This window comes from Zalophus californianus, chromosome 2, assembly GCF_009762305.2.
Source record: "Zalophus californianus isolate mZalCal1 chromosome 2, mZalCal1.pri.v2, whole genome shotgun sequence".
In the NCBI taxonomy this organism is placed as follows: Eukaryota; Metazoa; Chordata; class Mammalia; order Carnivora; family Otariidae; genus Zalophus; species Zalophus californianus.
This window is the reverse complement of record NC_045596.1, coordinates 12,090,916-12,117,381: the sequence shown is the minus strand read 5'-3', so window position 1 is coordinate 12,117,381 and position 26,466 is coordinate 12,090,916. Positions and strand designations below refer to the sequence as shown.

The window sequence follows — 26,466 nt, the reverse complement described above, 5'->3', positions numbered from 1 at the left end:
TATTTCAAATCACCCTAAAGGGAAAGGTCTTGATCTATTTAAAAAATAATATTTATCCAAGAGCTGTGGCTTAGCTGATCAAAAACTACAGATTGTTGGCAGAGAAATCTGTGCATATATAACTATTATACAAGAAAAGGGAGGGGCGCCTGGGTGGCTCAGTTGGTTAAGTGACTGCCTTTGGCTCAGGTCATGATCCTGGAGCATTGGGCTCCTTGCTCAGTGGGGAGTCTGCTTCTCCCTCTGAACTTCCCCCCTCTCATGTGCTCTCTCTCTCTCATTCTCGCTCTCTCAAGTAAATAAATAAAATCTTTAAAAAAAAAAGAAAAGGGAGAAAGTGGGGGCAATCTGGACAGTGTTTTCATGGAAGAGTTTTACAGGGCTAACCACCAGGCTCAAAGCCCACCCTCAGTTTGAAATGTCTGTCTCCATTCCCATCTTCCCATATAGGTGTTCCTGCACCACCTCGTGCCTTTCCTGAACTACTGCTATGTTCCTCCAGGTCAAAGCAGTTGTTCTATTGCTTCTCTGTCCTCCCTAAACAAGCATTTATTTCATAACTTTGTCCCCCAACAAGATTTCAAATGCTTGTACACAAGGTTCGTATCTTAAATTTCTTTGATTCTCCACCATGAGGGGCAGTATGTATTGATGCTGGATTCAGAACCTCATTTTAAATAAAGGTCTCCTATAAGAAACCAACACAAAGTCCTGAGTCTTGTTTCCTCCTCAGAAAAATGGAGAGGGGATTGCACCCACCTCTTTGGGTAGATGTGATGGTCGACATGATGTTGAGCACAGGGTAAGGTTTAACAAATAGGAGCCAGTATCACTTGCCTATAGTAGGCTTTCAATAAATAACAGAGCAAGGTTCTCTGTGATACAGTGAACTCCTTATTACTGGAAGATTCATAGGTTGGCTGACCTATTCATGAGATATCATGAAGAAATATCTTCATTCAGTTCAAAAAGGAAAGGGAAGGGAAAACAGCAGAGTGGGAAGCACCAAGCACCTGCCTCTCCACCCAGTCAACAACTGCACCAAGAGAATCTGTCCAGTGTATGTATTTTGGCATTCTGGAGGCTACTGAAACTTGCAAATAATAGGGGATGGCTTGGACGGTAAATTGTGATTGACTGAAGACAATTTCTTCTCTTAGCTGGGCAGGAGCTACCCATCTTCTACCCCAGCCCTGTGGCAGGCAGCTCTACACATGTTCATGAGTCAGTCTACATGCAGCTTGTGGGTGTCAGTTGGGAAATAAGGATTCTATCCTCCAAATACATGGATTCATGTTTTGATCACAAATTGCTGCTTCTAATCACAGAGGTGCAAACACAGAGGTGAGCAGCCTTCATTTCACTTCTTCCCCATGGTTGCAAGTCCCTGCCTCCCTGGCTTAACAAATTTCCAAGGTGTTTAGAAAACCAGTGCCTTTTTTCTCTCTCTTCATTCTTCTCTTTTTCTCCTTTCCAGAGCCAGACAGTAAAAATTAGAACATTCAAAAGCAACTGCACATGTAAGAGGAAATTACAAAGTCATTGACATACCCAGGTAAAGATGCAGATTCAGAAAAGAACTGAGATCTTAGATTCACACCCCAGGCTGATCCATGGCATGAAGACAATTTACAAAATTCAGATAGAACAACAATAATAAAACAGCAAGCCCTGAGAAATGAGGAGAATCTAAATTCCAGAGTTCCCACATTATTAGATTAAAATGTCCAGTTTTCAACACAGCCACAACAACAAAAAAGCATATAAAGAAATAGAAATTGTGTCCCATTCAAAGGGGGAAAAAGTTAAGCAACAGAAATTGTGCCTGAGAAAGAGGAAATGACAGACATGCTAGACAAAAACTCAAAACAGCTGTCCTAAAGATGTCCAAAGAACTGAGGTTATGGATAAAGTCAAACAATATATGAATAAAATGGAAACATAAAAAAAGTGATATAAAACCTAAAAAGAAACTTAAAAAACTCTACAACTTAAATATAACTGAAATCGATTCTGCTGGAGAGAATCAAGGCAGATTTGAGTAGGTAGAAGACAGAATCAGCAAACTTCAAGATAGGACAATTGAAATTGTTGAGTCTGGAAAACAGAAAGAAAAACAATTTAAGAAAAGTGAACAGTGACTAAGGGACCTGTGGGACCAACAAATGGACAAACATGCATTGTGGGAGTTCTAAAGAAAAGGAAGAAAAGAGAAAGGGGCAGAGAGATTATTTGAAAAAACAGTGGCTGAAATCTTCCCAAATTTGATGAATGACATGCATACAAACATCCAGTAAGCTCAACAAACTCCAAGTAGGATGAATTCAGAGACCTACACTTAGACACATTATAATCAAATTATCAAAAGACAAAGACAAATCTTGAAAGCAGCAGGAGAGAACCAATTTTTCACATTTGAAAGTTCGCTTTTGAATGTTTACATACAAGGGATCCTCAAAAAGATTATTGACAGATTTCTTATCAGAAACTTTGGAAGCTAAAAGGCAGTAGGCAGATATCTTAAAAGTTGTAAAAGAAGAAAACCCTGTCAAGCAAGAATCCTGTATTCAGCAAAACTGTCCTTCAAAAGTGAAAGAGAATTTAAGACTTACCCAGATAAACAACAACTGAAGGAGTCCGTTACCACTAGATCAGCCCTGCAAGAAATATAAATGGGAGTCTGCAAGTGGAAAGGAAGGACACTAGAGAGTAACTCAAGCTATACGAAGAAACAAAGATCCCAGGTAAGGTAAATACTTTAGGAATTATAAGAACTCGTTTGAGGGGCGCCTGCGTGGCTCAGATGGTTAAGCATCTGCCTTCGGCTTGGGTCATGATCTCAGTGTCCTGGGATTGAGTCCCACGTCGGGCTCCCTGCTCAGTGGGGAGCCTGCTTCTCCTTCTCCCTCTGCCTGCCACTCCCCCTGTTTGTGCTCGCTCTCTCTCTGACAAATAAATAAATAAAATCTTTTAAAAAAAAAGAACTCATTTGATTATAACAAAATTATAAGTTCACTTTCAGTTTTCTACATGATTTAAAAAGACTAAGTTTAAACAAAAGCAATTACTCATCTAAAACCTAGATGAACATTTGCAAATTGTATATCTGATGAGGAAATAATATCTAGAATATATGGAGAACTCCTAAGCTCACAACAAAAAAGAACAATACAAAAATGTGCAAAGATCTTGAATAAACATTTCTCCAAAGAAGATATAAAAACGGCCAATAAACACATGAAAAATGTTCAATATCCATATCACTAATCAAAACCATGGTGATTTACAACCTCACAACCATTAGGATGGTTATGATTTAAAAAATAAATAAAATGACAACGCTGTGCACTCTTGGTAGGAATGTTAATGGTATAGCCTCTGTGGAAAACAGTATGAGGCATTTCCTCAAAAAACTTAAAATTAGAATTACCATATGATCGAACAATTCCTCTTCTAGGTATATACTCAAAATAATTAAAAGTAGGATTTCTAAGTTATTTGTACACCTATGTTCACAGTAGCATTATTTATAATAGCTAAAATGTGGGAGCAACTTAAATGTTCATCGACAGGGTGCCTGGGTGGCTCAGTTGGTTAAGCGACTGCCTTCCGCTCAGGTCATGATCCTGGAGTCCCGGGATCGAGTCCCGCATCGGGCTCCCTGCTCAGCGGGGAGTCTGCTTCTCCCTCTGACCCTCTTCCCTCTCGTGCTTTCTATCTCTCATTCTCTCTCTCTCTCAAATAAATAAATAAAATCTTAAAAAAAAAAAAAATGTTCATCGACAAATAAATGGATAAACAAAATGTGGTATATACGTGCAATGGAATATTTTCCAGCCTTAAAAAGGAAGAGAATTCTGACCTATGCTACAACATAAATAAACCAGGAGGACATTGTACTAGGAAAAATAAGCCAGTGATGAATAGGCAAATATTGTATGTTTCCACTTATATAATGTACCTAAAGTAGTCAAAATCCTATAGACAGAAAGTAGAATGGTGGTTTCCAGGGGCTAGAGAGAGGTGGAAGTTATTGTTTAATGGACATAGGGTTTCAGTTTTGCAAGGTGAAGAGTTCAGGAGATGGAGGTGGTGATGGTTGTACAACAATGTGAATGTACTTAATACTACTGAACTGTTACTTAAAAATGGTTAAGATGGTAAATTTTATATTATGTGTATTTTACCACAACTTTTAAAAAAAATAAATTTTGTCTACAAATGTAAAGGAAAAGAAGTTACACTGGAGCAACTAGATATATATATATGAGGGGAAAAAAAATTACCTCACTCTATGCATAAACATTAACTAAAAATGAATTCTATACCTAATATAAATGATGTTCCCTCCCCAGGTATTAGGTATGTGCTTTCCCTTCATAATTACATAATCTGTTTGTCTTAATCTAGCAACTACTACACCCCCTTTGCCAACCAATTATTTACTCACACCCAGACTTTTCATCCAGATGGGTCAGAACCATAGGGGCAAAGGCACCGTAATAGAAGTTGTGATATTCAATGTTATCACCTATTGCTTCTCAAGTGAACCAATGTAAGAGAACTCTAAGCTTTACAAATTCTATCTACTAATCATAATTCTCATGCTGTGTGATGCTTTATATCCAGTTATCAAAACTAGGTAGTATAGAAGCAACACCCTCTCCATGCTGTCCAACACCAATGATGCCACTTGATGATGGAAAGAGTCATGCTTCCCACATCATGGAGTTGGTGGGGAAAAGAAAAAAAGAGCAGTAGTTGGGTTATCAGGGTGGAATCATGGATATAAAGAGCCAGTCTTCCCACACCCCTACCTCTTCCACCCTAATCCTTTCCAAGCAACAGCTTCAAGGGGAATGTTCCTTCTGAGCATCACCTGCATTAACGCTCACACTGTCTGACTCTATGAGTAGTCTGAAATAAGGATAACATGGTTTATCCAGCAGTCCTTCCCAGTCAGTTCTTTTAAACTTTATTCCATCTCTTGATGATGCCACCAGCCTCAGAATGAGAAAGAACATGAAATGTCCACTGAAAGTCATATTCATAAGCTCATTGTCAGAGCCTCTTTGTTATGAATGACATGATGTCATGTGACCACAAGTGATCCACATACCTAAAATAGATGGCACAGCTTAATCTTGAGTGCTATTCTGGTGTGGCCACAATGGGCCAAATGCACTGGAATGGCAACTCCTTATAGGGTTGTTAAAAACCAAGAGATGCCAGAAGTAGCCACATGATGACAGTAGAGGACAAGTATGTTCAATCTGCTAGCCGTGAACGGACCCAACCAGAGCCCTTAGAGGTCCTTGTTCACCTTCAGACAGTACGCACAGTCCTGATAAGCCATTTCAGAATCTTGGCATACAGATGGAGGCCCATCTTTACAGTCAGCCCATTGAGTTACTGGTAGGATTAGTATCCTCAGTCCAATTATGGGTGGAGGTACTAATGCTACCACCTGGGCAATGAAGGCTGGATCAGCAATATTGCTGCAGTCAGTCCCATACGATCTTGTACTTTCCCACGGGCACCCACATGGGGTACAGAAAATGTTATGCAAGCTTGCAGCAGCAGCTTTCCAGAGCACTTAGTTCCAGAGGGGTGTCTAATATATCTGTCATTGTCAACTACTAACAAGGTTGCTAATCAGAGCCTAAGAACATGGGATGAAAGGTTTTCCTGGCAACACCAGCACCATTGTTCCTAGCAACGTGCCCTAGCAATGGGGGACTTTTACTTTGCACTGGCAGTTGAACTTCTCTCCCTAATACCAACTCATATAAAGGTACACCTCAACTAAATTTGGACTTTATTCCTTTCATCTCCCCTTGTCTGACACGCCAATGCGATTAATCTGTCATTGGCTTGGAGTATGTGATTTCTTTACTGGCTTATTAAAAGACATTATTCAGTATGCTTATTGGCATATGGAATTCCTGCACAACTGAATCTGAGTTAAACTATTGGCAAAGACAATCCCAGTCTCTTGGTGTTAGTTTGCCTCTCAAGACAAAACGAGGGCCAGAAACTTATTTCAATTTGAATTAATTATTCAATGAGTACTATGAAAATGGGGAATTTAGGTAAGGCTACAGGTAAAGCAAGGCATATCTATTTTTCCTTTATTTTATATTCAGTTACTTTTTAAGATTACGGGGAATACAGCGCTTAAATTCTGTGGAATCTCCAGCTATAGCTGTAATTGAACCCCAGTGTTATTAAGTCTGTGGAGTTTTCTTAATTGGTGCATTTTAGCCAATGCTAAATTTAACCTAGAACCTATGTTGTAGAGGTACCAAAGCCAACCAGTTCCTTTAAAAAAATTTTTTTGTTATTAAGACCCTCCCCCTTTCCCCACCAAATATGTGGTGTTTTCTCTAACACCTCTTCTCCAACTCCGACATGAATTAGGTGTCCTATAGTTCAATTCAGTTCTGACACTCCGTGGAGATTATGCATATTCCATAAATTGAGGGCTCAGTCCCACAAGACCACCACCACTTCAGATGCCAGCTGCAAATGGGGTACCCAGGCTACCTACATGTCTGCTGGGCTGACTACAAATTCTGGGGTTCCCATGACCCCCCTCTTTTGATAATTTGCTAGAATGAGTCACAGAACTCAGGAAATTGTTTTACTTACTATTACCAGTTCATTAGAAAGATATAACTCAGGAAGAGCCAAATGGAAGAGATGCATAGAGGAAGGTGGGGAGACGGGGTGGTGGGGAGAGGGGGTGGTGTGGAGCTTCAGAAGTGGAGAACAAAGGCAAAATACATGAAAATAAAATTGAATTTCCTTATAACTTGCAGCCCATTGACAAATACTTGAGAGGGGCAGAGTATGATATTCCTCCAGGAACTCCCAACTGTCTTAATGTTAATGCTTTGCCAGTGGCAAAAAGCAACCTTAGCTTGACAATAGCCAGGCCTCCAGGATCCTGTAATTCTTCTTTAACATATGAAAATCCTTTTGGAAACTTCCTTTGTCTCTACAGCACCCCTCCAACTTAATAGTATATAACCAATCACTTTTCACCATCCCAGTGTAGGTCTTAATGCCCAGGGGGTTTGTCCTCATACTTTAAGTCCTCACACTTTTTTTGCACCAAAATGTCTCAATAATTCTTTCCTGACCATTCGCTCTTGAACCCCACATCAAATCACATCACTTCGATGCCCTCGAGGGTACACCATTTTCCCGGCACCTTCATGGTTCAACCTGGAAGCTCTCCAAACCCCATCGTTTAGAGGTTGTTACGGACATTTCATTAACATAGGCAGGATTGGTTACATCATTTGTACTTGCTGATTAACTCAGTTTCTAGCCCCTCTCTCCTCCCAGGAGGTGGGGGATTGGAGCTGAAAATTCCAACCCTCTAATCACATGGTTTGGTATTTCTGGTGACCAGCCGCCATCCTGAGCTATCTAGGAACTCTCAGCCACTAGTAATCTCATTAGCATATAAAAGACATTGTTATCACTTCAGAGACTAAGGGTTTTAGGAACTGTGTACCAGGAACCAAGGGACAAAGACCAAATATTTATTTTTCATTATATATTTTTATTATATAAATCCTATTGGCATATATATTTTATTTCATATATAGTTATTATCCATATAGTTTTTATGTAAATTTTAACATATAAATTTTGGATTTCTAATTGGATCAAATTATGGAACTTTGTTTTATTTTTTTATGTTTTTTAAATTTTATTTATTTATTTGACAGAGCACAAGTAGGCAGAGAGGCAGGCAGAGGGAGAGGGAGAAGCAGGCTCTCTGCTGAGCAGAGAGCCCGACATGGGGCTCGATCCCAGGACCCTGGGATCATGACCTGAGCCGAAGGCAGACGCTTAATGACTGAGCCACCCAGGCGCCCCTGGAACTTTGTTTTAATTTCATTATATACATACATATATACATATACATATATATACACACATATACATATAGATGTATACATATACATATATATATATATAAATGTTTTGTTTTGAGAGGCAAACTAACACGAAGAGACTGGGATTGTCTTTGCCAATAGTTTAACTCAGATTCAGTTGTGCAAGAATTCCTTATGCCAATAAGCATACTGGATAATATCTTTTAATAAGCCAGTAAAGAAATCACATACTCCAAGCCAATGACAGATAAATTGCATTGGCGTGTCAGGCAAGGGGAGATGAAAGGAATAAAGTCCAAATTTAGTTGAGGTGTACCTTTATATGAGTTGGTATTAGGGAGAGAAGTTCAACTGCCAGTGCAAAGTAAAAGTCCCCCATTGCTAGAGCGTGTTGCTAGGGGACAATGGTACCGGTGTTGGCAGGCAAGAGGGTCCTCTTCGAGCCAGGCTGCTGCAAGGTTTTTGCTACTGCAGGTAGCGTGGCCTTTACTGTGGCAGGACCTAATGGCCCCAAGGTCTTTGGAGAGCTCTTTCAGATCAGCAAAGTGTTCCCAGATGGAACACTCTGATTGTCCTTGCAAACTCTTAGTATTTAGACAAAATGCCGCCTAGCCACAATTGCTACTTCACGCTTTTCTTGCTAAGCCCTCAGTGGAGCCCTTCAGCAGCTCAGCTACTGAGTTCTCATCAAGGACAATGGGTGAGATTATGACATCCTGTCACAGCTTATTTTACTCTTAGAGCAAAATGACTTTACTCTTATCTTAAAAGCAATTTAATTTTTGTCACAAACAAGTGGATTTGAAGTTATGTCAAACTGATAAAAAACAGCACCCATAGGGGCTTCTGGGTGGCTGAGTCAGTTGAACGTTTGACTCTTGGTTTCAGCTCAGGTCATGATCTTCAGGTTGTGGAATCCAGCCCCAAGTCAGGCTCCTTGCTCAGAGGGGAGGAGTCAGGCTCCTTGCTCAGAGGGGAGTCGGCTGGAGATTCTCTCTCTTCCCTATCTTTCTGCCTCTCCCCACTCTCCTGCACACCCTCTCTCTTTCTTTCTCTAGAATAAATAAATAAATCATAAAAACAAAAAACAAACAAAAAAAACAGCACCTATAAACTGGTTTGATAGAATGGGACCCAATGACTCCCTGTTAAAATAGTTAATATGATCCAATGTAAGTTAAAACAGGGCCTTCAAGGATTAAAACTTATTATATAAAACCTAATCAATGAGCAGATGATTATCCCCACTTCCCCATTTGACAGCCCAATTTTTCCTGCTCTTAAATCTGGAAAAAATATAGGGTGTCTCGGGAGCCTGGGTGGCTCAGTTGGTTAAGCGACTGCCTTCGGCTCAGGTCATGATCCTGGAGTCCCGGGATCGAGTCCCGCATCGGGCTCCTTGCTCAGCAGGGAGTCTGCTTCTCCCTCTGACTCCCCCTTCTTGTACTCTCTCTCTCTATCTCATTCTCTCTCTCAAATAAATAAATAAAATCTTTAAAAAAAAAATAGGGTGTCTCATGGTGGATTACTACAATATTAATGCTGTATTCCCATCCACCAGAGTCTTCATACTCAACATTTAATATTATTTACATTACTGACTCTAATAACTTTGCTCTTATAGATTTGCCTAACATGTTCTGCTCAGTGCCCCCTTCAAAGCTTCTCAGTTTGCCTTTACTTCCAAAGGGACACTTGTACCTTTTTCAGACTGTCTATGGGGTGCCCCAACTGCTTTGTCACCACATGATCTTGCCAGACAGGATCTTTAAAAAAAGAGAGAGAGGGAGAGATTCATTTATTTATTCGAGAGAGAGATTGAGAGAGAGCGAGAGCACATGCACATGCACATGAGTGAGGAGAGGGGCAGACGGAAAAAATCAGCGGGCTCAATCCCAGGAACCTGAGATCACGACCCTGAGGTCACGACCAAGAGTCAGATGCTCAACCTACTGAGCTACCCAGGTGCCCCATGGCAGACAGGATCTTAACTGCAACCACCTTTCACCAGGAACTCAGGTTTGACATTACATTGATGACATCCTTCTCCAAGAACAGTCATTTGACATACTTATTATAGATATACAACTCCAACATCCTTTAGTCCTTTTGGATTCTGGTAACAACATAGCCTTCATTTACAGATTTTACTTCCAAATTGATATCAATAGGCACTTCCATTAGTCCTCAGAGACTCTGCACTGTTGAGGTTTGGGCTACCTCTTAGGCTTCCCAGAGTCCCTGAACCACTTTTGAAAGAGTTGACCAAGGGCTCTTATACAAGAAACTGCCCCTTTCAGTCTCATGTTATATATCATTAAAACAAGGAATGACTGGCTGCCTACTAAGGTCTTCTGGAAATAGAAGCTCTTACAGACCCTGAGCTTGTAACCCTCCAAATCCAGCTGCCCATTATGGTTTGAGTCATGGAAACAGTACCCCACAAGGTATACATAGCTGCTAAGTCCCCCTTAAGACAGGATAGAGTTAAACCTGAGTCCCCTGGTATATTCCAGATGAAGGAGGGGGTGACTTTCCCTGTTCTCACTTCCTCACCAGATGCCTTTGTGATGGAGGAGGTGGCCCCTCCCACAGACTCCTTGGCTACCAGAAAAGTCCCTGGAGATTAACTGAGTGAACAGAAATGAATATTCATAGGCTATGCACAAGGTCCCACTGACCATTAACTGTGAGCTCAGTGGAATGTTGTTGCTTTCTATCCCTTAGCCAGGATGTCCTTGATAAAAGACTGAACCAAACAAACAACACATTTGGTCAAACTTCATCTTAGCACTAGAGGCCTTGGCCAATAAGTGGCCCCATTTTCATATTTGTTATAAACAGTTGGTCCATTGCCTAAAAATTGTCCCTTTCAGAGTAAAGAAGTCTGCGAAACTCTTTTCTCACAGATACCCAAAATATCAATCAAAATCATGCTTCTATGTATACTAAGGCCACAACACAAAATCATGCCAGGACATTCTGCATTCTCTTCAGAGTTATAGGCATTAAAAATAATAACTAAGAAACATATTTCATTTCTCAGAATACACAATGCTGGGCTCCTGGAAGAGTTATTCAATAGAACTGTTATGTCCCTGATAGTTCCTAGATAACCGGTGTAATTGAGAGACACTTCTTTTTTTTGTTTGTTTGTTTTTTTGTTTGTTTTTAAGATTTTATTTATTTATTCATGAGAAGCAGAGAGGGAAAGAGAGAAGCAGAGGGAGAAGCAGGCTCCCAAGGAGCAGGGAGCCCGATGCGGGACTCGATCCCAGGACCCTGGAATCATGACCTGAGCCGAAGGCAGACACTTAACCATCTGAGCCACCCAGGCGCCCGAGAGACACTTCTTAAACAACTGGTTTTAATATTCCAGTCCAGCAAATAAACCTCTAAAAGAGCTTCTATTTTGGGGTGCCTGGGTGGCTTGGTTGTTAAATGTCTGCCTTCAGCTCAGCTCATGATCCCAGGGTCCTGGGATTGAGCCCCACATCAGGCTCCCTGCTCAGCGGGAAGCCTGCTTCTCCCTCTCCCATGCCCCCCTGCTTGTGTTCCCTCTCTCCCTATGTCTCTCTCTGTCAAATAAATAAATAAAATCTTTAAAAAATAAAAGAGCTTCTATTTTGTCCCAGGCCTTAATCTATTTTAATAGATTTTCTATCTTGCCCCATCCCTTTAGGTTTGGAGACCACAGTGAGGGCACATATTCTTCTGAAACCCATAAATCATACCTTGTCCCAAAGGCAGGTGGCTGCTCATGTGACGTACAACTGGTTGGAACCTATACTTCTACCAAAAGCAAAACTGGTTAGTACAGCTGCACACCTTCTATAGACTGTTGTCTTATTACTCTGCGTTTCCCTTGGTTTATAATCTAGATGTCCCAACACCCCCCAAATAAGCCATTTTTTCAACCAAACATGGCAAATGCTTAGACCCACATCAGTTCAAGTGGATTCCCACTTGGAAAGGATCCCCCTGTCCCACATCCCAGACAACATCACCTGGCCCAGGAGCTCATCCCTGGAAATGACATTGCCCCAGTTGACATCATCTTACCCAAGACCTGACCTTGGATTCCAATCCAACCACTGTGCCAGAGACAACTTCATTTCAATCTGAAATCTCTGCCCCAGCAATCCCCATGAACTGTCTATCCTAAGGTACAAATTGGACACAGGACACTTTTTGCTTTTCTTCTTTTGATATTAGGAACTCTATTGTGTTTCTGAGCTTATGTGTTTAGCTCATGATTCTGGTATACTCCTTGTTCTCTGCCAAAAGAAACCACCCCCCATACACTCCCATGTCTAAAGGGAAATTTGATAGAGGTTACTAATATCTGGGCCATTCAAGAAATTAATGAAGAGTATTGCTTTCCCCAGGAGACACCTGCCTCATATCAGTCAACCCCCATGACCCACTAGGTAGAGGACCACCCACTCTTCAATGCCTTCTCCTACTATCTGCCACCAGCCTAGCACCACTGCCTCTGTCTTGGCCTCCAATCATGACCACCATACAAGTCTTTCCCCTTAGTTACACACAATCCCACTAATCTTTACATATACTCTTTACTAACTTATCAGTCCACATCCTCTGACAACATAACTACTGGACCTGCCACCTTGACCCAAAAATGCACCAAGATATTATTGTCAAACTCACACTTTTAATAGCTTCCAACTCCACCAAAGTATTGTTAGAGACCTCCCAAAACTTCAGATATATTTTTGGGGATTATGCCATATAATAGAAAACCTATTTATGGGCTGGCCTACAAGGACTCCATATACCTCTACTTGTGTTCCTCCATACTACTTCCATAATAAAATGTTTTCTTTCCTTTTTGGGGCAACTTATGCCCTACTCCTTAAAAGTCTCTATGATCATCACACCAAGATTTCCTTATTATGATGTCAAAATATCAGAGGACAGATTGAATTAATTATGTTCTTAGTAGTCCGTATTTTATGATGTTTTAATATCTTGGAGGGCCTTACAAACTTGAAGAGAGACTGCCCTTCCCAGGGCTAATTAATTTCTAATATAGTAACTGGGAAATACCTCTCATGTGCAAGTTAATCAGCTCCTTTATCCAAAGCAAGGTGGACTCTCACATAGCAAACTACTATTCCTACTATTATTCCTAGCCTAAATCCACCCAAGGCAAAGCACCAGACAGATAGGGACACCTGTAGGCCACTAATGCCCACTGAAATTATTCAAACTGGCCAATTCAAAACTGTTTATGTTGCCCTGCCTCACCTTTCCCATGGAAACTACAGTAAGGGCTCTGGCTTAAGCTTTCCCCTTCCTCTTGATTCTGCCTCCTGACCAAACCAGATGCTTCCCTATGTGGCCGTGCATGGCATGGCATGCCCTCTTGTCCTGAGAAATGTAAGTTATAAATTCTTCTTTCAATGGCATTAGCCTCTCTTACAGCCACTTAATCAACCCCATAAATTAAAATCCCAAAGATACATTTTGAGATACTCATCATACACAGCCCTTACCTTCCATGAGTTAGAAGAAACTTCTAATAAATTCCCAGTTTTCCCCTCCCGAACTTCCTGAAGATCTTCTGCGTGTGGATGGTGTCAGTCGGAGCGTGAGTTGCTGCACGAGGGTATTGAAGACAATGGCCAAGAACAAACTAAGAGGGCAGAAGTCCAGGAATGTATTTCATATAGCCAGCCAAAAAAACTTTAAGTCTAAAAACAAAGCAAAACCAGTTACCACTAATCTTAAGAAGATAAACATTGTGAAAGATGAAAAAGTTAACAGAGTGAATAAAGCTTTTGTAGATATACAAAAGGAACTTGCCCATTTCTCAAAAGGCCTTTCCCTTGAACCTTTGCAGAAACAGCTGATTCCTCAGCAGTGTCATGAAAACGAACCAGTTAATGTTGATGAAGCGACAAGATTAATGGCTCAGTTGTAATACACTGGAGATACAGCAGATACCCCAAAAAGACCAATAAATTAAATGTTTTATACAGTTTAAAAAAAAAAATTCCCAGTTTTGTTTCTGTTGTTTTCAGTTTTCTTCCTATTATTACAATCAGAATAATCTGATAAATGCAAAATTCAATTGGATCTCACAAATATGTACTAAATGCTTTCTAACTTCATGTTCGAGCTCTGGGCTAGAGATGTCACTACCCAAGATGATGACAGTGGCAAATACATGAATGAACCACAGCAAGGTGACAAATCAACTGTAATAATGGTGAAGTCTGTAAAAAAATTAAGATAACCAAGATTAAAAAAATAATGAAATCTGTCAAGGGCAGAGGGACTGGGAGAATTTGCCAGGTAGATAAGGGTAGAATGGAATTTTAGGCAAAGATAACAGTGTGGCAGAGGTAATCATGCTGAAACAGCATGATATGTAGGGAGAAGAGTGGCTAGTAAGATATAGCTGGAGCCCAAGGACATGTGCGTATGGTGTAGTGGGTATTGACCTTGAAGCTGGCTGGGATCAAGAAGGGAAAGGCCACATATGTCAAATTTGGACCTCATTCTGTAAGCAGATTAAAAAAAATCAGAGGCTTGAGGTTAGGAAGCAACAATATGTCACCACTACGGCAATCATCAAGTAGTGAGCCATAGACTACTAAGCTGGCAGTCTTGAGAGTAGGAGCCAAATTGTATTCATCTTGCATTCCCCACCATGACTAATATTGCACTTTGCATAGAGTGGTTATTGAGTAATGATTTTTTTTTTTGAGTAATGATTGAATAAAGACTGTTCTTTTTCCTCCAGCTGTTGAGTGTCTCTTAACCAGTCTCAGACTCTTAAGAAATTCTCTCTGCCTCTGGCTAGGTTAGATTTCCCCACCCAGATCTCTCCAGCGTTCTCTCCCCTATAGCAATTACTCCTATATGGTCGTGATTAATATCCTTGTCTTTCTCTCCTATTGTCTGACATAATTTTGATGAAGAGGACCATGTGTGTCATTCTTAACTGCATTCTAGCCAATGACAGAGAAAGCCTAGGACATTAGGGGTTTCATGAGTGCTCTTTGGGTGAATAGAAGAATGAGTGAATGACAGAATGAGTGAATGATTGAGTGGCAGAATGAAAGACATCTGGTTAGAGGTCAGCCCTGTTCTTCCTAGAGCCAAGCAGTGTCAACATGTGAGTGTTTTGTTCTCTGGGCATGGGTGCCATTTGCCCCAGGTGCCTCACAGGCCTTTCCAGAGCTGTTTTCTGATGCCTTTCATCTAAATATCTTCACCTTTTCACGTGATAGAGCAGCAATTCATTTGCCCACATGCATGGTGACTCACAGCGGTAACACAGAGAAAGGGCAGCTTGTCTTCTCCTTTTGCCAGCTTTCCAGGATGGCAACCGGCCATTCTTTGTAAAAACATAGGTTAGAGACTAAAAATTCAAAAGAAAGAATCTCTAGGAACTTCTTCTGCCCCAAGATACTGAGGTGGCAAATGTGCATACACATTCTTACCCATATGTGATGTATGTATGTGTATGTGTCTATAGGTGCACAGCCATCTGTGTATTTTGAAAACTTTATCCAAAAGGATCAGACTTCTTTGTAAGATGTTTAAGATGTTTTAGAGTGATTTTCTTTTTTTAAAAAAAGGTATGAAGAACACAAAGACAATCAATGAACTTACCTTGTATGAAAAATTGTTATAAAACACTAAAAAAAATTTAAAGAACATATAAAACATTCAAACAGCTTTATTACCTAAGGGAAAAGTCCCTATTATTATTAGGTTGATCTATTAAAAATTGCTGATACTCTGCCATTTTTACTTACCACAAACAGAGATTTCTTTTGGTTTAATTTAATACAAAACCATGAGTTAGTTTTAAGATGGATTCAGAATAAGAACCAAGTTTTGCACATGGCTCCAACCAAAATGGGTCCAATATTATGGGGTGTGACATAGGGCATTCCGTTAAGATAACTAAACTTTAATAGACTTCCAATTTGCATTCATACTGAATGTATCCCATCAACTCTTTCCTGTCTCTTATTTTTCTAAAGTAAAATTTTAGCAATATGCATCATCTGATTTGCTGAATGGGAATTCTGAAATCGTATGACTAATGAGCATTTTAAAATTTGGAATTCCGGTACTGTTCAGTAGGTTTAAGATGAATGGTTTTTGTCACCTAATTAGATTTCAGCTGATGTTTAGCCAATTTCCTCTTTTTCTGACAACAAATAAGTTTTCAAAGCACATGATTTAACCCAACAAATTAATATCTCTTTGATGTAGCAACTCAGCATTTTGTCTGAACATTGAGGTTACTGTTGAAGAAAGGACTGGTTTTCTACCAATTTTGGCCTGGTATTACTGCATGGTTAAGCCGTCAGCTCAGAACAAAATCTCACCCAGTGATAGAACGGTGACTGTACCTGCAGGTGCCAGCCCCCAAGGTCAAGGAACAATATCGTAGTAAACAAACACGTAAGAGTAAAAAATAAAATCAGCTTTTCACTTGCAATCAACTGCCACCGACCAGATTGCATTAAGACATGCATTCAACTACCAGCCTTAACCCGTAGGTGCTCACCAATTCTGTTTAGACTTTACGGAACCCCAATGGAAACCTGACATCCATCATTTAAATCTTTGATGAAGAGAAGTGCCGAGTCCAGCTCCAGCAGGGGGAGGGGTCCTTGAAGGAAAAGCACGGCGTCGGGTGAGTGAGGAGACACGGGACACAGGATCAGGTTGCAAGCATCCCTCTCCCGATAGCCTCTGAGGGACTTTATTTATACATTAGAATATTTCCTTGTTTTTCCATTCTTTCATAACATGTGATTTTATTTTTTACATCTTATTACAATCATCTTAAATCATTTTGGATTTAAAAACAAAGGTACTAGACAGAGCGTGACTGTGCGAGACGAAGCGTAACCTATCTGCTATTGTGTGCTAATGCAGAAAAAGTTATATTTTTCTGTTGCTGAAAGATTATCTAAAGTTTATTCTTGCTACCCAAGGCAACTTACAATATGTGCACCCTAATCCTATCAAAGTAACATAGGGAGGTCCCTGTACTGTGGGAATGACATGAGATTTTTCTTTCCTAGAACTCTGATGTTTCAGAGGTGCCCGAGGAATCTCATCAATAGGGACTTTTACTGGGCCTGGATCCAACAGCTCCCTTAAGCGAAACTTATTAAAGAACTCCGCGTTGCTCATGTTAGATGAATTACGGATTGGAGGACATTGGGTATTTTTACTTCATGGCCCATCGTCAGCCTTTTGGAATCAGTTTCATTGTGATTGCTTGCATAGGCATAACTAAATTTATAAATCATTTTATCATGAAACCCCCAGAAAAAATCCCATGATTATAAAGATTGCCACAAATAAAATGAAAAGGAAGTAGCAGGAGCCAGCTGTGGAGTCTCCTGATTTTCAGGATTGTCCCCCATACTTGGACTTTGTCAAACAGCATGAGTTGCTTGGCTCGCGCCAGAGAAGAATGACATAACCTCAATCTGGTCATGAGAAAAACACAGGCAAACTCCAAAAGGGAGACAGTCTCAAAACACCTGCCCAGTCCTCCTGAAACTCTCAAGGTCATCAGAAACAAGGAACATCTGGGAAAACATCACAGGCAAGAGGCACTTAGTGGAAGAGTCATGAGTACTAAATATCATGTGGAATCTTGGCTCAGATCATCCATTAGGAAATGAAAACGTATGTTCACATCCAAATCTTCACATGAAAGTTTATAACAGCTTTATTCATAATTGCCAAAACATATTGAAGAAACTGGTATATTCTTTAGTAGGTGAATGGATAAACTGTGCTACATCCAGAAAATGGAGTATTATTCTGTGCTAAAAAGAAATGAGCTATCAAGCCATGAAAAGACATGGTGGAAACTTAAAATCATATTACTGAGGGAAAGAAGCCAATCTGAGAAGAATAAATTCTGTATGATTCCAACTACATGAAATTCATGAAAGGCAAAACCATGAAGACAATGAAAAGATTGGGGATTACCAGAGATTGGGTGGAGGAGAGATAAATACATGGCACACAAAGGATATTTAGGGCAGTGAAACTACTCTGTATGATGCTGTAATTGTGGAACTATGTCATTATACGTTTGTCAAAATACATAGACTGTACCCCAACAGTGAACTATTATGGAAACTGTGGACTTTGGGTAATTATAATGTGTCAAGAAAAGTTCATCAACTATAATGATTGTACCACTGCAATGGAGGACGTTGACTGTGAGTAGCTGTGTCAGAGAGTGACAGGGTATATATATATATGGTAATTCTTTGGGAATTTGGCTGGGAACCAAAAACTACTCTTCAAAATAAAGTCTATCAATGATTACATAAAGAACATTAGGTAAAAAGTATGGAGGGCTGAACAAAGTATGGAATTTAACTAGTAATAATATATCCATGTTGGTTCAAAAGTTTTATAACTGTAGCACTATAATGGAAAAGATGGGAGATACAGAGACCTGGGTGGGATGTGGGGCAAGAGAACCACTTTACAGTTATCTTGTAAGGTGAATAATATTCTTACATTTGAAATATATGAATTTAGAATGAGAAGAGAAAGAAAGAGTTACAATGTATCAAAGTTTGGGCACATTAATTTCTTTTTGATAAGAATATTGGAAGTGGCCTCCACTTATTCTTCTCCAGTGGTGTGTCAAGCATGTGCTCCAGCCCATCTGAAGCCTCAGCTCTACGTCTGTACCATGAGGATCCAGCATGCACTTTCCTCTTGTGTGGGAAAAAGTCAATGAGCTTTTACATACTCCTCCAGGAGGCAGTGACCTGCTTCATCCTGGGAGCATGGGGAGACAGTTGGAACCTGCTGTGGACGGCCTTGCTAGGGCTCCAAACCTCTCCAGTTTCCCCAGGGCACTGTAGTACAAGTGCATCATTTTCTCAGTGTACTGAGATGTGAAATAATAACACTGCCTCAGCACAATGCTGGCACACATATACACTAACTGGGAGTGATGGTCTATTTCTCTCCATGAACATCCATGAAAGTGGGAAAGCATAGGCAATGATGAGGGGACCAATGACACCAACAGGGAGGAGATGACATATGAGCTGAATCTTGAAGGATGAGCAGATGTGTGCCTGGCAAACTCGGACTAGAAGGACATTCCAAGTAAGGATAACAGCAGGATCAAAGACAGGAAGGGAGCAAGCAAGTGCATGAAGTATTCAGGAAATGTTGAGCGTGGCCTGATTGGAGTGTGGGCGTGCGCGCGTGCGCATGCGTGCATGCGTGTGTGTGTGTGTGTGTGTGTGTGTGTGTGTGTGTGTGTGTGTGTGGAGATGAGTTCAGAATGACAGGCTGAGCCACCAGGGAATGAACTACACAGCTTGGTCTAATATTGTATCTCCTGCTTAGAATAGAACAATCAAGGCAGAAGTTGGGATGGGATCACAGGAAGACTGAAGGTCCATGCAAAGCCAGTGGGGGAAGTTCCATGTTCTCTGGCAAAATTTAGAGACAATTCTCAGAAAAGATCCCGGAGTTCATGTTTCCTTATAAATACGTTTTGTGTTTTGACCTACATTCTTCTTCCAGAAAGAACCTGTCTGCCTCTTGAGGATCAAGATGAATTTCTCATTTTGCAGGAGACCACTGTGGTCTATAGCTCCCTGGGAAACAAAACAGTTTTATTTTGCCTATGTCCAAATAATTCCCCAAAACATCACATTGTGAGTGTGTGTTTATGGAGGTCATGGCTCAATAAAGTGTTCAGGACAAAGGGGATGGATCGTGGGGTGATCCTATTTTACAAGAAGCTTGGAGTTTGGGGGAAATAGCCACCTCCAATTGATTTCATGAAGAAATTCTTTGAACCACAGAGTGAACCAGTCAATATCCATATCTCTGTGCGCTTGAAATTCCCAAACAGGTGGATTTTGAATGGAAGCCCACCATAGTTATGACTTTTGGTATCTTTATTGTGGGTAAGGACAGTATTTTTAGAAAATTTCTGTTAGATGCCAACTAAATTTCATATCCACACATCTAGATGTTAATCTATTTCTTAAAAGTACACGAAGTCTCCACTTTTATTTCTACAAATGTATATGTGAAAAAAATTCATGAGGTCTGAAAATACTAACCCCCCATGCCAACATGTTCTCAGTCATTCAATGCTGGGTGTTGACACTTAGATATCAGGACTACCCAGTTTACCACAATCCCCACCGTTCCTATTGTCCCTGTCCCAAAGATAAGGGTCAGTTGGAATTTACTATCACTTTGGTGCTATTGTTTCCTTATACCTGAGTTAAAAGAAAGCAAACGATTTCGTGTGCCCAAATATCATGAAAAGTGAGGTGACAAAATGTAGCAAAGTCCACATCTTTGTGAAATGAGTCTCCTTCAATATGCTAGTTGTGAAAACCAAGCATGTCTGTTTTTAATGAATACAACTTGAAACCCCATTACGAGCCAAATCCGTTCTGCTTCATTTTATGTGAATAGCTTAGCTCCATAAAACATTTAGTATGAGCCCAAAATAAAGTACTGCTATTGTCAGCAATCTGTAGATGAACAAATGGAGGTTCAGAGAGGTTAATTGGTTGGGGAAGGTCACATAGCTAAAAGAAAGCCATTTCCAGGATTCCTTGTAGGTCGTTCTAGTGTAAGAATCTGCCTATAGAAGGCTGACCAGAGGGAAATCCTTGTGTGTGGCCTGAAGGTGTATATTTTCAGCAGAAATCCCCTAGACCAGGAATTCACTCTTTACCAGCTTTTCAGAGCCCATGGATTCCTCTGCCCACATAGTAACTTCATGCGCCTCTGTGAAAACAGACTCGGAAACGGAGATGGCTTCCCCAGCTTCCGTCAATCATTCACAAACATTTCTTTAGAGAGACAGTAGGAACGATCAGACAGTGCATGTGGGTAGTCCCAGTGTTCAACTCTGGACTCCTCATCCTCCCAGCTCTGTGACTTTGGACAAGCCCTGAATATAATAAGCTCCAATTTCCATCCGTAAAATGATAGAAACCCTAGCTACCATGTCGTGGGGTGGGTGTGTTGGGAATTCACGGGGAGCTTTAGGTAAAATAGGCAGCACAGGGCTTGGCAGCTATGATAGTTTTGTTATTGTTTATAACTCTCCCCACAGATATTCCTGCTGGGGTCCTCATCCCATCAAGGAGGGTCTTTGCAAGGCTGAGCCGTCCTCCTGTCCTGGCCACTGGGGGAGAGAGAAGGGCTTGAAGGAAGCGAGTGTAATGCCCTGCCAATACCTCCTCCCACAGGATTACACCAACTACTTTCCATCCAGGAACTGGCTCCCTCCCAAGGGGTATGATTGGGAGGAGTATGATAAAAATAGACAGGTGTGTGTGTTGTAAAATCTATCTGCCAGGGCTTCAATAAAAGGGGCCTCCCCTGCCTGGCACAGCAGATGAGACAGCTGTAAGCCTGCTAGCTCACTCTCACATCTGGGATTACACTGGATCTGCATACTCAGAACAAGGTAAGAGTCTGGCGCTTCTAAGAGTTCCATTCCCCACCTTTCTTCTCACTCCCCTGAGGACTTCAGGATCCTATCAGGGACACGTGGGGGCTGAGTCTCAGTGCCCTGATAACAAGTGGGTCTTCACATGGTGTATCTAGGCCCCCATCCACCCTTCATTCAGGAGCCCACTGTGACTGTCTGTCTCCTTTTCTCAATTCTGAGGAGAGGCCACAAGCCCAGAGTGGAAATAAGATCTTGGACCATTTTCTGGGCCTGCCCCTTATACAAGCAAAATCTATATTTCTTTTAAAATGGAACACTGACAGTATGAATCATCTTATCATGAACTATACCAAATAAAACCCTGAGTAGTTCATAACTTTCTTATTTGTTGTCAGTATTTTCCAAAGGACAGAGCAAAGTTGAAATGCAAGAGGTGAGCACAGTTGGTGGTATAAAAGGCCAAAGAGACAAGTTCTGGCTCCTTTCCCAGCTTTGTCACTTGCCCAGTATGGGATATTGAGCAATTTGTTTACCAGTATGAGCCTGAACTGTCACATCTGTTACCTGGGGGTGATTTATTTTTACTTACCAGGCACAGCTCTTGACTAGATTAAATGTGAGAATCAAATAGTGGTCAAGGGCATAGAATATAGTAGGTGTCAAATAGAAGTGCTAGCTCTTCTCCTTTCAACATTTTTTTAAAAATGCCAACCTGATATAATCCATGCAGTTTACTGTAACATTTAAGGTAATCCTATTTATGCAATGATTTCTTTTTTATTATTTTTAAGATTTTATTTATTTGAGAGAGAGAGAGAGAGATCTCACACAAGTGGGGAGGAGGGGAGGTGGAGGGGCAAAGGGGGAGGTAGAAGCAGACTCCCTGCCGAGCAGGGACCCTGACACAGCGCTGGATCCCAGGACCCCTGAGATCATGACCTGAGCCAAAGGCAGATGCTTAACCGACTGGGCCACCCAGGCGCCCAGCCAATGATTTATTTTTAAAAGCACTGGTTGAGAGCTTTCTACAAGCCCAGCACTGTGCCACAAAGCTCCAGAAATCAGTCAGGTATCATCCTTCCCTTCAACTTCCTAGTTTAAATGCTCTGGTAGAAATTCACCCCATCCACGCTTGTTCACTTTGCATAGTCAAATGGTATGACCTCCCCTCCTTCATGCCTTTCCTTAAGCTCTTACTGCACTCCAGATGGCCTCCTCACAAACCCATCTATCTAAAAAATGTCCAAATCCCACACGTGTTGAACGTTGGGTCAAACATCACCTTTCATGTCATTTGCCATGTCCTTTCTCATTATGTGGTCACCTGAGTCCATGTGGGTTAGAAATCCAGCACATGGAGCTGGAGGAGACTGGCAATTATCACACCTAACACCTCGCTATCCAGGGGCACTGAGGGGAAAGTGACTTGGCCAAGATCAAGTTCAAGTTGGGGACAGAATTGGGACAGACTCCTTGTCAGTACTATTTAAATGCCCCCAAAAGTTTTTTCTAATCTTTTTAAGATGTGACCTACTCATTCACATTGAAATATCCAACATCTAGTCTAGTGCATAGTATATAGTAGGTGCTCCATGAATGCTTGTTTAATGAGTAAATGAAGGAGTGAGTGAGTGAGCAAATGCAGGAGTAAAGGAGTAGTGAATGAGGGATGAGAGCTTATTTGGCTCAGAGAGTGGTGAAGGAATGGAGGAAGGGTAGGAGGTTTTTGACATTCAGCACTCAAGTCAAGGAGAAATGTGAATAGATGGGCTGCAGGTCTAGTAATTCCAGGAGCCAGAAGGATTCTTGATCTGGTCTCACTTCTAAGCAAGGAGGCATAAGTCAGTGTAGACGGAGGGGCATCCTGCAGCCTTGTATTGCTGAACTATTGCCCAGCATTGACTCACCTGCTCTTGTCAAACAGGTTTCCACCAAGCTGAAGCCATGAGGATCCGTAGCCTCACCCTGCTCTCCTTCCTTCTTCTGGCTATTGAGGTGTCATTGGTGAAGGGCAAAAAGGAAGTAAAGAATAGACATGTCAGCAAAGGCACCAGAGCTAAACTGCATACTCTGAGAGAGACCCAGATTGAGCCACCCAGACACCTGGCCAAAGGCAAGTTTGTCACCCAAGACCATGCCAACTGCAGATGGGTGGTGACTGACCAAGAAGAGGGCATCACCCTGAAGGTTGGGTGCACCCGACAAGACAACAAGTTTTCCTGTGTCTTTACTGGCAATCCAGCTTCCTGCCTAGAGTCAAACAAAAAGAATGTCTACTGGAAACAAATTGGTCGGAAACTGCGCTCTCAGAAGGTCATCTGTGGGGACCCCAAAACTGTCCTGAAAACCAAGGTGTGCAGAAAGAAGTTTCCAGAATCCAATTTCAAGCTGGTGAATTCCACTCTGATTCAGAACAAGAAACCCAGCCAGGAGTTCACGGAGCCCTCTCCCAGGGAGCAGAGCAAAGTCAGTAAGGCCTCCCTCATGGAACCTAAAAAGGTCAAAGAGTTATCCCCTAAGGAGCAGATAAAGGTCAAAGAGAATATCCCTTCTGGCTCAGTGGAGACTCAGACCGTAGCCACCAAGGATCCCAAGTGTGTGGAGGACCCAGACTTAATAAATCAGACAAAGATGGCCCTGGAATACTGTGGGGAATCCTGGGGCTCTATCTGCAAATTCTTCATTGCCATGGTCCAGAGCAACTCATGCTAATGAGTCAAAAGAGAACAGAGTCCCTTAGGAGGTGCTATGTCAAAGCCCTTCAGTATGCTGTAAAGCTCTCTGAGTAAAATGAACATTTGTGCTATGAGAGTGCAGTGGAATATTTAAACAGATTTTATAACTTTTGTTTTTGTGTTTTGGAATTTGCTTTATATTCATTTCCTTAAATTCTATTTTCCGAGGTTGTTTACCTCAGTATATGTTTCCGTGACCCATGAAGCTATGTGTATATGAGCAGTGAGGACCATTCTTTGAGCTGAATGAGCCAGAGCGATGATTCCAGTGCAATACACTTTCTGCTGAATTAACAGAGTTAATAAAGCTCTGGGTATTTTTCAGAAATATGTTCAACCATTTTTTGTTTCTTTATGTTTACTTTCAATTAACTCATAAACAGTCCCCATAGATCAGTGTGAAAAATATCTAAGTAATGACCCATCCTAAGTCATCCCCAAATGTAATCCATTCCAGAATCCCTATCTCTATCCTTTCTTCCATTGGTCTGTGGTGTTTGATGCTTACTACACTGTAATAATTAGGATCCCTGATTTCAAGTGGGATAAACAAGGCATGGTGTGATTAAAAACACAAAACAGGGTCTCACAGATGGTAAGAGGGGAGGAAGATTTGAACCCAGAAGGTCTGTAAAGCCAAGCCCACAAGCTTGAGGAACACCCTCCATTGACTCAGGTCAGAGCTGGGCATCACTTCTTGCTATATGGGAGACCCCTGATTTTGAGGGGTTCATTTATGGCGTTGGGGAGAGGGGCTTGGTTAAGTATAGTGTTCTGTGATGAAAACCCCAATGGAAACAGGAAAAGCCAGTCTGGAAAACCAGAGAGAAGAGGTAGAAGCTGCCGGAAGAATTCTGGTTGAACTTCATGGAGGAGGTATTACTGGAGCTGGATTTTGGAAAGAGTATCCTTAGGTAGGAAGTGGGACAGAATGAAGACACTGTGGGCAGATGACAGCATGTGTGAATGCAAAGAGATGTGAAAATCCTAGAAGCTGGGAGAAGCCAGGTGGCTGGAATTTGATGGGATATAGGGATGATGCTGCTGTTAGGCATTTACGTATTAGTAAGAAGGATCTGAAAATGCTTTTATTCAAGAGTTGGGAGAGAGGAAGTCGTGCCCTTAATGCTTTGTCACAATTTCACTAAGAGCCAAAAGTGAAAAGCAAAAGATGATTAAAAAAAGACAAAACAACAAAAAAAAACACTGTAGAGTCTCTGTCAGGTGCAAGGAGGAATGGCAGGTGGGGTGGAAGAGTAACGATTTACACTCACCAAATTACCAGGACCTACACTGAGGATTGTCAGTGGCCAATCCAGAGTGTGTCATTATTCACATCATCAACATTATTTATCTCCCAATTGCCATGTGCCAGGCACTGTGCTAAGTTCTTTCCTCTGCATGCATTCATTCATTCACTCATTCATTCAACATATAATGTGTTAAGCACTGATTCTGCCAGAATCTGTTCTAGGTGCTGGAGATACAGAAGTCCACAGCAGATGAGACACGGATGCTCTGCCCCCATGGAACTACCAGTGGGGAAAGTGATGATAAAATCACAAACATACGAGAGATAGGGAAAGTAAAGGAGAAGAAAGGGATAACAGTGACGAAAGGTAACCAGTCTTAGATCAGATGGTCAGGAGAGGCTTCTCTCTGGAGATGACTTTTGAGTCTAGATGTGTATGAAGTAAGGAATCAAGCCTGGTAATCCTGTGGAGTAAGGAAGTTCCAAGCAGAGGGTGCAAATGCCCTGAAATGAGTTTGTTGCCTACTCTGAGCTCCCACTATATGTCAGACACTGTTCTAGGGCTAGAAAATGGCAGCAAACAAAAAGAAAAAAATCCCTCTTCTCATGGTGTTTATATTCCAATGACTGGCTCATGCTTGGCATGTTCAGGAACATCAAAGTTTGCAGAACCATTGTAGGACAGGGCCCAGGACCTGATTTGTGAAACTCACCCCCATTTGCAAGAGAACTAAACCAACATTTCAGTCCACCCCAAGCTTCTCCTAGCCACCCCATGTGAGGGACATTTTCCCTTAAAGTCTACACAGACTGTGAGCCCTCTGGATCTCCCCTACTCATACATCTCAGTTCCATGCAGTCTTGAGACAGGAAAAGACTGTTGAACACTTCCAGGGGTCATTAAATAATAACCCTGGTCTAGCTGGAGTAACATAAACATTGAAGAACTGACCAAACTAGATTTGAAGACTTTTTAAGGTCCTTTCCAGCCCATGAGGTGGAGGTCTTTCTAGTTCACTCATGGTGTTTGGCCACTGGCAGAACTGGGAGGAGGTTTGTTTCCAACATGGCGGAGTTTCCTAGACT

The 26,466-nt window shown here is 41.4% G+C and overlaps 2 protein-coding genes across 2 annotated transcripts; both read left to right on the top strand.

Annotated features, from left to right (window-relative positions):
- The first annotated feature begins 13,480 nt into the window (after window positions 1–13,480).
- Window positions 13,481–13,932, top strand: LOC113925175 (ribosomal biogenesis factor). Its single transcript, XM_027599780.2, has one exon. It carries the CDS (start codon window positions 13,558–13,560, stop codon window positions 13,858–13,860), a length of 303 nt encoding a protein of 100 aa, XP_027455581.2. The 5' UTR covers window positions 13,481–13,557; the 3' UTR covers window positions 13,861–13,932.
- A 7,362-nt stretch (window positions 13,933–21,294) lies between these two features.
- FGFBP1 (fibroblast growth factor binding protein 1) lies at window positions 21,295–24,435 on the top strand. The gene is made up of 2 exons (XM_027599580.1): window positions 21,295–21,408; window positions 23,318–24,435. Exon 2 carries the CDS (start codon window positions 23,338–23,340, stop codon window positions 24,103–24,105), a length of 768 nt encoding a protein of 255 aa, XP_027455381.1. The 5' UTR covers window positions 21,295–21,408; window positions 23,318–23,337; the 3' UTR covers window positions 24,106–24,435.
- The last annotated feature ends 2,031 nt before the right edge of the window (window positions 24,436–26,466 follow it).

Excerpts from the sequence above, each read along its gene's own strand:
- LOC113925175 (XM_027599780.2), top strand. The coding sequence starts at position 13,558 with ATGGCCAAGAACAAACTAAGAGGGCAGAAGTCCAGGAATGTATTTCAT.
- FGFBP1 (XM_027599580.1), top strand. The coding sequence starts at position 23,338 with ATGAGGATCCGTAGCCTCACCCTGCTCTCCTTCCTTCTTCTGGCTATT.